At 39.8% G+C, this 10,709-nt stretch overlaps 1 protein-coding gene across 3 annotated transcripts in view; it reads left to right on the top strand.

The window, feature by feature from the left end:
- Positions 1 to 10,709, top strand: part of LOC106950937 (ethanolamine kinase 1) — a 58,520-nt gene that overhangs the window by 41,365 nt on the left and 6,446 nt on the right. For all 3 annotated transcript variants that reach the window (XM_015038126.1, XM_015038125.1, XM_015038123.1), the window contains one exon: positions 3,787 to 3,860. In XM_015038126.1, the coding sequence (XP_014893612.1) occupies positions 3,787 to 3,860 (74 nt within the window). The remainder of the gene's footprint in view (positions 1 to 3,786; positions 3,861 to 10,709) is intronic.

Here is a 10,709-nt window from a genome sequence, read left to right as displayed (position 1 = left end):
AAAAAAACCCCGTGGTTGGGCAAAAAAAAAAAAAAAAGAGAAAAAAAAAAAAAAAAAAAAAAAAAAAAAAAAGCAGGGAGTGGGGGATTGAGGGGAGTGGGATGGGGTGAAATACGGCCTGGAATGAAGTGGGAGAAATGATAACGTCTTGTTGATTGAATTCAGATTTTCGGTGACAGACCGAGGAGGTTTTTTTTTTTTTTTCTGACTGGGGAGATGAGGGAGAAATTGTTCACTGACACATAAAAAGCCAAGTTTCCAACTGCACTCGTTTCGACGCTCCGTGTGTCGGGATGTCTGATGCTGCATTAAAACAAGGAGCCTCGGCGGCGATAGCCCTGTTTTCTGTTGTAAGTGTTGGGTTTGATTAATATTTAGCATAGACGCTGTTATTCTCACTTCTCTCCACTCATGAGTATTTGAATCGTAAATTTCAAAAGAAATATTCACTGGCTTCTCAATTATGAAATTTAGGGAAGTAATTACAATTTCAGTATTTTTATTTGTTTTTATTCAACTGTTACTGATTTTTTTTTTGTTCAAACATCCTATTATTACAACTAAATTGTAAACAGCTTCACAATATAGTTCCTTAATGTGCTCTTTCTTTATTCGGAGGCTGCACTTTGGAGGATTATGATTTTTAGCAAATGTATACAGCAAACTCTGCAACTAATATCTTGTAATATAACTAACTATATGACATTGTCATGCAAACCAGAATCATTCATAGTCTTGGAAAGGCTGGAAATTGCTTTCATTGTTTTCCAGGTCTGATTAAGTATTAAAAAAAAATTGAGCATTGAAAAAATGTTTTACTTCTTGTCTTTCCTCCATCTGCTAAAAAATAAATGTGATCGCCCTTTACATTTTAACCTTTTGATGTAAATTAAACTTTACCTTTGATTTGCTACATCACACCCTGATTTTTTATTTTATCTGATACTTCAGTATTTAGATTTTTGATGTACTGAGTGACTGCGCACTTCCTGGTATACTAAAATAAAACAACTGGACCTAGGTAAAAAAAATATTTTTGAAAATTTTATAAAAGTAGCAAAATTAAGAAACTGCACCTTAAAGACTGCATTTATCTGCTGGAGTGACAGAGTGTGATGAAAACAAAAACAGCAACATGACCCGATACCACACTCTGGAAATTGGAACCTAATTTTCGCATCTTTGCATTTCGTGACTTTTGAACCTGATGTGTTTCAGAGCTGGCTCGCTGTCAACATTTTGTTCTTAAATGTCTGAAATGTTGTAAAAACTCAGAAAGATTATGCAATGAATGGAATGACAAGTAATATTTGACTATTTTTTAAAATAAACATGCAAATCGAGTGTAAAAAGAAATTGCATCAATCTGTAGTCGGCCCCTTTTGTTCTGACAGCCATAAAACCAAGACAACTGTTTTTTTTAGATTATTTGTTAGAAGAAAAGTAAAAGTAAACCAGACTCCACAATTATGCTCTATTTTGTGTTCGTCCCTGTAAATCTGGATAAAAACACATTTATTTATTTAAATTAAATGAAAATTACAACGTGAAAATTCAAGGGATGTGAATAGTTTTGCAAGTCACTTCATGTGAGTAAGTAAAGTCAGTAAAATGTATTCATATAGCTCCTATCAACAAATCACAAACAGAGAAACAAAAACATATGAAATGTAGCAAACTTCTATTCTTTTTTTTTTTTTTCAACCCGTTTAGCTCTGTTAGTTTTACCTCATTTGTCAAATTGACTAAAATGCCAAACGGCTCAAAGCTGCGACACGGGCTGGGAAAAAAACCAAGCTGAACTGAACTGATTCAACAGCAAAGCCTCAGCTGATAATATCCTCCAGTGGAAGAAGCTGTGTGGCCGATTGCCAAAGATGTAAAAAGAACGAAGCTTCCCGTGTTCACCTCCAGCGAAGACGCAGTGGGGCCCTCGCAGCTCGTCCTCTTCCTCCACAGGGATCCTCCCCCCCGCCCCTCGTCTGCCGCTCCTGTGTCGTCGCAGCTCAGGCCCGTCGCTCCGTGGTGTCGCTCTTTCCTCACGTCTCCGTCGTCCTTTTTTTTTTCTTCTTTTTTTCCCTCTCCCTCTCTCTCTCCTCCGCTCGGCGCTAGATTAACGCTCCTAATGAAGAGCAGTTACTAATCATAGTGGAAGCGCGCTCAATCTTTTTTCCCCCAACTAAGGATGGAGATTAGAGATGAAAATCTGCCAGGTTTGGCGGGGGCGCGGGGGAAGCCAAGGGAAACCACACAATGCTCCACAAGCATTTCATTCCACCCTTTATTTGATTATCAAATAAAAATGTGATTATATCATTGGGCCGCAGAACAGAGGCCCCCGTCTGGATCTTATTAGGACGTGCCATTAGTGGCCTTACCATGAAGATTTACAATAAGGGTGGAGAACAACAGAAATTTATGGAGGCAGGGAAGTCCGCAAGCCTAAGTGAGCAAGGCCATTAAGGAGGGAACCATTCAATACAGAGGGTTTGTCATTCTGACTGAGCGGCGCACAACTGGCATGCAGCGGCAGCAGTTTTGGAAGCGGTTACAACCCGATAACTGGAGGTCACACAGTGTGTTTTTACAGCCCTTGCAGCATGGCACGAGGAGCTGTAACCAAACATTAAACTACAGCGCTGCAAAAATAAGCTTCAGGTTCACACTCTCTACGTACGGTTTTTCCTCCCTCGAGGTTGTTTAAAAAAAGATGCACATGCCTGACCCCCACGTGGGCTCCCACCTATCGGGGGCGGCGGGATCCCGAGGAAGGGAGATCTTGCAACCTAATGGGATTAATTTTTAAATTTTTTTTTTTTATCACCTTTTCCTTGAAGACAATTTGAATCTCTGCAGAGACTATAGACCCCGTCGCATGTTATTGTTTACATCCAGAAAGTTCATGGACGTTAACAACGCTGGAAGGCAGCAAGATTCTTCTTTTCATAGAACAATTTCATTAACAAAATGAAACCTGGAGATGTAGGTGTTATTAATTCATCGCAGTGTGCCGCAGGAAAGGAAAAACAATGCAGAAAAACAGTTGATCAGCAGCTCAGAAACATTCATATTGTTTTGTGTTTTCACTCTGTATGCTGGCTATGCTATACAGAGACCCATTGCCATAGCAACTGCCTGACAACTGCTCCGCTAGCGTATCAGGATGCAACTCCAAAGTAAATGCAAACATTTCCCACACAAAGAACAGAACATTCAGTCAGTTACAGTATTATGTTTTCAGGCCTGACGTTTATTTTGCAATTATTAGTAATTGATTGTCTGAACGCAGCAGCGATTGATTTGCTAATTTAAACACCTGCTCTACTCATGATCTGTCGGAGGGTCGGTGTCTGGGAGCAACTGAAACACACCAAATTCTGCAGCACAATATGACTTGTTTTTAATAAGCAAAATAGATAAAGACCTGCTTAGCTCTGCTGTAAATGGTAAATGCCCTTTATTTGTATAGGTCTTCATCTAATCCAGTGGACTTCTCTCAGTCATTCCCACTCTGACAGTGGTAAGCTGCATTGTAGCCACAGCTGCTGTGGAATCTTGCCCAAGGAAACAACAACCACTGAGATGAACAGAGCGGAGATTCAAACCAGCAACCCACCAGTTACAGGACAATTTCCATTGACAGTTCTTGTAATTATTTAGTAAAAATTGAGATAGACCCACAAAAACGTTAGCGAGGCCTAAGCCTGACCAACCTTTGTTCGGTTCATAGTTTTTATTGAGGTGATTTGTGTTTTCCACAAATTATTTCCCTTTTTTTCCCACCAGGCATCCAACTTCTTCTGGGGTCTCTGGGCCATCCTGCAGTCCCGATTCTCCTCTATCGACTTTGACTTCCAAAGGTTTGTACACATGGTGACGGGTCTCTCATCGCCGAGGTCGCCTAGAGAGCTGTAACAGAAACAGGGTTAAGACTCAACAGTGATGATATCCTTCATTAAATAAAAGCATATTTCTTTTTCTCACTCTTGCATAAAAGCAGAATGATATCCACATCTCCTCTTCTTGTCACTTCTCCTTGTAGACAAAATATTTACTTGGGGGAATTCTCTGCTTCTCGTCACTGTTGCGCCACACATCACGATAGGATGAAAGCCAAAGCTTTCATTAAGACTTTCAAAGGATGCCAGAGCTTAATTTCTTTTATTTCTAAATTTACAACAGCGTGCACTAGGATTATTTATCTTAAACGAGTCCAGGAGACATTCCTCATCGCCGGCAACCAGACAGTAAAGTTCAGGAGGGCACGGTGCTTCCCTCCACACCCCCACCTTTCACCCTGATGTCTCGCTTTTCCTTTGTGCCCCGCACCGGCAACAGTCGTGATCATGATCCTAATCACTATTGACATACGGCACCCTCCCCTCTGTGTGGCTTTCTCCAGCCGCTTGCTAGATCAGCAACGGGGGCCCCCACCACATTTCGATATGGGCCTTGGAGGAAATGTGATCCAGAGGGGTGCTGGGGCACAGAGGCGCTATTGTTTCAGTGCTGTCGACCCAGCCTCGCTATACGTCTTGCATAGCCGTCTGCTACTTTAAGCCGCTGGCTGAGGTTGTCCTAAAGTGCATGTGGAGGGTTGGGTTACCTTTCTTTAACTGGAGGGGTTAAACTAAAATGAGCTCTGAGAGCAACGGTAACGACAGGGAACCAAGTCTGATCTTTGAAAGCGGCGCTACTCCGCTTTCCCATCCCTTAATACACGCTCACAACCATTCAAATTCTTTGTGTCTGCTAAAAGTCATAATTCTTTATTTTAACAGGCTCAACAAAAAGAAACATTGACAGCCAGGGTTCTGCTGCCTCTCTGCTTTTTGTTTTTCATTAGCCTCTGTTTGAATGAAAGAAACAATAAAATGAAAAACTCTGGGACAAAGAGCAACTGTTGTACTTGTAGCTAACAGATTGTTAGCTAAGTGCAACACTGCATTTCTGTTTCTATTTTAAAGTTAAACTCTTCATTTAAACTTGAACTTATGGGTGACTGCTCAGAGATGATAAGCATGTTGCCAAAATGTGAGCTGACTCGCAGCAACATGCTAGCAATTAGCTTTCAAGCTAATGTAGTTAATACCAAAAGTTAGATCTTAGTATAACCTCACACTCCACAGTAGGAAAACTTGTGGGATTTTCTAGCTCTTGCACTTTTTGACCAGGGTAACTATAGCAATGCAACTTGGTAATGTATTTCTCAATATTTTGTACATTGACATAATGTAACACTCTGTACCATTTATATTTTTCTAGTAACACTTTTACTCATCACGTCTCTTATGCAGTACATTAGATTTCATATATAATTTCTTTAGTCATGTGAATCTTTAATGTTTATACCAGTCATGTTGACGTTTAGCGAGCGCTGTCTGTGAACATTTTCCAAAAGTCAGAATGAAACAATGTTAAACATTCAGCAAGTATTAACAATGAACATTCACTGAATGTTGGATGGACGTTTTCTAGACATTGTTTGGTTAATGTTTAAATTTGACATTTGGCAAACGTTGACTCTGAACATTCGTTCATTGAATCCTAGCTGCATGTCTGCTAGGTGGTCGATTAATATCCGCTGACGTTTGTTAGCCGTTTAATGGTGTTTCACCTGGACGTTTGGCGAATGTTGTCTACAAACGTTCACTGAATATTGGATGGACATCTGCTAGATGTTCACTGAACATGCACAGACATTTATGGTAACCGTTTAATGTTGTGTCACTTTGACGTTTGGTGAACAGTATTCACCGAACATTCATGGTAACTTTTAGGGGACGTTGTCTGAACGTTAGCTTCAGACAACGTTAGCTTCACTGCTACTATGTCTGTGACTAACCAAATTGTGACATGAGCAACTAAATACCTTTTTACTGAAGCTACTACATGAGTTACAAAAAAGATAAGCTACATCAGGGCAAAGTAACATTTTCAAAGCTGCTAGTTTTCACACTAACGTCCCAACCAGCTGCACTGAAAGTTAATGCTATTGTTCCTTTTTTCATTAATGTCGTTGATGTAGAGTCTGCCAAAAAAGGAAAGAAAAAAATATGGTGAAAAAATATCCTTTGGTACTCTGACTTGTTGCAGGCAGCTAAGTAGACTTTAAGTTTAAAAGTGAAGGCAGAAGTAACAAAACTAAATAAAATAAAATAAAAAAACAAAAAGCAACAGAGAGTAGGTTTTTTGTGTTACATTTGGTTGTCTGGATCGTACAGGATGGACATTAAACCAAAACAAATAAAAGGCATGGACAAATGAAAGCTCTGTCATATTCCCAAACAGATTTAATTTTTATTTTTTTACTGTTTGACTGTTTGTTAAAGTTACACACTCGTGGTCATTTATGCAAATTAGATTCTGACATAGTTTATTGACTTCTAGCTCCTTTCAGCTGGGAACTGCTCTCTGTATGGAGGAGTTGACGGCACTGACTCTGACATAATGAACCAGAAGTCTTTTACTGAAGGTTAAATAGACAGAAATAGAAAAAAAAACAGGTACCATTAGACAGCCTTAAGTAGGTACAGGTTCATAGCATCTAAAGGACAGCTTCAGATGCTATGAGCTCCTCCCTGCTGGGAAAAAAAGTTATGGGTTTAAAAACTAAACTAAATAAAGTTTCCATAAATCCCCCCAAAAACTGGACTAAAAGCAGCCAAAGAAACGAAGTGATAAATGCATTTAGGGTTATTTTCAAATGAAACTTGTTCAGATTTAATCAGTTTCATTTCACAGCTAGCGTGTAGTAAACAACTTCATTTAAGGAAAGACCTAAAAATAGACTGGAGCTCAGAGCGAGTAGAAGTTATTTTTGATTAATTAGATTATTAGTTTTGAAAAGTTAATTTATTTCAACAGTTCACTTCACTGAGTTATATAGATTAATCCCACAAAGACTGACGCTTTCAAGCTTTTATTTCTATTAATTACGACAATTTTCTGCTTTCAGCCGACAAAAACTAGAAATTTAAGATTAGATTACAGCAAACCAATAAAAACATTTCGACACAGAAACGTGGGCTTGATGAAAGGTATGGTTAATACCTGCTTAAGGGTTTTGACTTTTAAAAAGGCACTTTTGATCTGACAAAGGAGTCTCATCGGAACGCAAATTCTAATTCATTGAATGTGTGTATGTGTGCGCGTGCATGCGAGCGTTCGTGCGTGTAAGAAACTTTCCTCCCAGCCCTCTATCCCCATGAGTCAAATCTTTGCCGACTTCCCAACGAGTGACAGGCGTCACACAGGCCTTGTGCTCTAACCAGGTCCAGATGTGGATGTGACAATGGAGAGCCACAAGGGGAATGCGAACCCGCCCTCCTCCTACCGTCCTTATTTACTTTCCTCTCATGATTTTTATTCATGTGTTTGAAAGTGTGTCTGCGAGTCAGCGGTTTCGATTTGTGGACATCCTGGCAGGCCCAGCTGTTATTTGACAAAGACATTATTATGAGGAAATGAACAAGGAGGAGGCCCACTGTTTGGAGTAGACGGGCTGCAAAATTGAAGGAATTGTGCACAAAAGCACATTGTGAAAGGGAATACCTGCGCTTCATGCGCGAGCTGACTCTTTCCCTCTCCCCCCCTCCTTTCTGCTAAATAGAAAAATGTCTCAGTTTCATCTTTGATGGTGATAAACACTGAGCACCCGAGTTTCACCTGTCGACCTTAATATATTTAAGAACGACTGAAATAGTATGTGAAAACAGCAGGTCTTAAAGAACTAGGTTCCAGTGTATCATAAACTTAGAAATCAGTGTTCATGATGAAAATGATTAATGGGGCAGTACTTCGTATTTCTAGGGACATACTGGCATTTTATAGCACAATCAAGTAATTGTTAAATATATATATATATATATATATATACATATGTGAAATATGGTTTGAAAGAAATTTGACCTCATAATTTAACGCCTTGAAATTTTACTTTTGTCTCTTTAAGAAACTCATACTCTCTCTGAAACTCCGCCTTCAGAAAGTCGTCACATTCAGCCCCTTCAGACTAGGAGCAGCATTTCATAAAATCAACTTTTTTGAGCTTTACATCATGTTATAATGTTATTCTCTCATCAAAACATACCTGGAGTGTTGAATTTATTCTTTCATGTATGCTTGAGGAATCCTTTAATCTCCATAGCAACCATTAAACTGTGTGAAACTAATGGGCGGACCTAGCTCCGCCTTCGAGGACGAAGCTCCTCCTCTGAGCCCTCTTTTGCGACTCCCCCGCTCAGCTCCTTCTGACTAGCCAGCAGCAATTAGCAAATACCTGGTGAAACTGTGCAACTTCTGAGTTCGTTATAGGATATACTTCTCTGAAACTCTGGTAAAAACGTTGTTAAAGGGTTAATAGAAGAACAATGTTGTGATGACTTCCTGAAGGCAGAGTTTCAGAAAGAGCAGGAGTTTTTAAAGAGACAGAAGCCCAATTTCTAGGCGTTAAATTACGAAGTCAAATTTCTTTTAAGTCATACAGCATTTTTATAACAGCTGAAGTTAACATAGTTACTTGATTGTTCTATAAAATGGCACCATGTGCCTGGAAAATACTTAATACCTTCTCTTTAAAGCACATACCAATAATGACACCTCAGACCTGCCACACCAGACAAAGTCAACACGCTGACGGTAATCGGATAGCGCTTTGCGAGACGAGGCTCACTTTGACTAAATTTGTTGTGGTGTTTTAATATCATGAGATCTCGTTGCGCTCCAACACCTTGGTTGTTGCGTTTGTGTCTGAGCGAGAGAAAACTGTCAGTCATCTAACGGGAGCCCGCCGCTCTCAACAGATTAAGCCTGTCCAGAAAGAAATGCCTCTGAAACCTCGCCAAGCCACAATGAGCAAAGTGAAAATCGTCTCCTGAGTTTTGCCAGGATAACACCCAAAAAAAATTGTTCTTCCTCCCAGGATTGTAGGCACATATTCAGCTACACCAAAAGCATGTGTCTTTGTCATAATCTTGGTGTTGAAGGGTCTCCGATTGGAGTGGCAGGAACACTCCAATCGGACAACAAGGAGGAAATAATTCCACTGGCAGAAGACAACAGAGGGCTCACTCTGAAACAATAATTAGAGCTCGGGGTTTTTACATGGAAAATGCACGAAGGGTAGCAGAGTGATGGCACACAAGTATCTGAAAAGCATGTGTCTGAATTATCTTTTTTGTCTCACTAAAGCGGTAAGAGCGAGAAAACCGATTCGGCATTGAGGAGTTCAGTGAAAGCACTAATTAAAGGACCAACTCCTCTCCGTGCCTCCATTTTCTTTCGCTTTTCAAACTTCGCTTCATTTCAAAGGGGTATAGTATAATGGCCAAGGGCAACAACGTACTCAGACATCAGATTTATCGAGACGCTCAAACACAGTGAGGTAGGAGCGAGCACAAAACCACTTTCATCATCACCGTTAAGCTGTCCTCTGAAGCTTTCAGACTCAGTACTTTATCCAACAAAGACCCGATGTGGTTTTATTATTCGCAACGTCTGCGAACAAAGGCACCGTGCCCACCACGGGCTAGAAAACTCCCGTGTAAACTTTTTGTAAAACACACAATAAAGGACGACATTATTGTACATTACCTTGCAACTCACTTGGTAGATAACACTTTACTTTTAGGGTTCATCCTCGCCTGTGCCTATCCGTGGTGACGGATAAACAACATCTAGGCTGTAGGAACAAACAGCGGCAGATAAATAGAAATAAATACAGTCTGAACATCACAAATAGAACAGAGATCTCAATCTTTATTCTTAAGAAAAGTATTTCATTTTTCTGTATAGACAAAGCAGCTCATTTTCCCTTTAGATAAATCCGTCTAGAGGCGTCGGCCTGAATTTCTGACATCACAATAACCTTTGAATTTCTGGTAAACACAGTAACTGCGTTTCCATTCACCAGATGATTCCACGATTTGACATTTGCTAAATGGAAACACACCAGTTTATAAAAAAGAAAAAAAAAACTTGTCAAAATGTTTTGGTACTGGTGTTAGGTGAATTTTTGGATGTATCAATATTGGTTTATTTCATAAAACTGCAAAAGAAGCACTTTTTTCGTGTCACTCGAGTAACATGATCGGCAATCGGACGTTGCCACTAATACAAACCACAAAGAAGAAGATGACAGGAAGTAGTTGGGGATCATGGTGCAGTGTGTTTTTTTTCCAACGACTTATTCATGTATGATTTCAATTCCATTTCCTTTTTAATGGAAACACCACAGTTGTTCTGGATATTAGGATGAGAGCTTTAGGCCTTACTCTTATCTGTACTGAGAAGATGGACGCCTACCAGAGCTTTTCTCCCAGACGTTTTTAGAAAATCGGCTTTTATAGAAATGCCAACTAATCCCTCGATCAAGAGAAAGAGTGATAACTCTTAACCAACTCTTACCCCTACAAAATCCACTAACATCAAAAAAGGTAAAATGGAGCAAGAAATGGTAGACAATATCGTGAAGGAGCTAACGCTGGCTATTAGCAAGCAAGGATCTTCCCTTGAAAAATCTATGGATGATCTGAAGAGGTCAGTTGAATTTATCTTCTCTGATTTGCAAGACTTCAAAGAAACATTGAAGACCACAGTAAAGAGGGTTGATAAGGCGGAAGAAAAAATCTAAATTCTAGAGAATCAAGTTGTTGAGCTGGCACGTTATAAACGCCGCTGGAACTTACGTTTGCGGGGTTTGCTGGAGG

Source organism: Poecilia latipinna, unplaced genomic scaffold (genome assembly GCF_001443285.1).
Source record: "Poecilia latipinna isolate Pla-1442-1.1 unplaced genomic scaffold, P_latipinna-1.0 Scaffold430, whole genome shotgun sequence".
Lineage (NCBI taxonomy): Eukaryota > Metazoa > Chordata > Actinopteri > Cyprinodontiformes > Poeciliidae > Poecilia > Poecilia latipinna.
The sequence above is the reverse complement of the archived record's forward strand: the minus strand, read 5'-3'. Positions and strand labels throughout refer to the sequence as shown.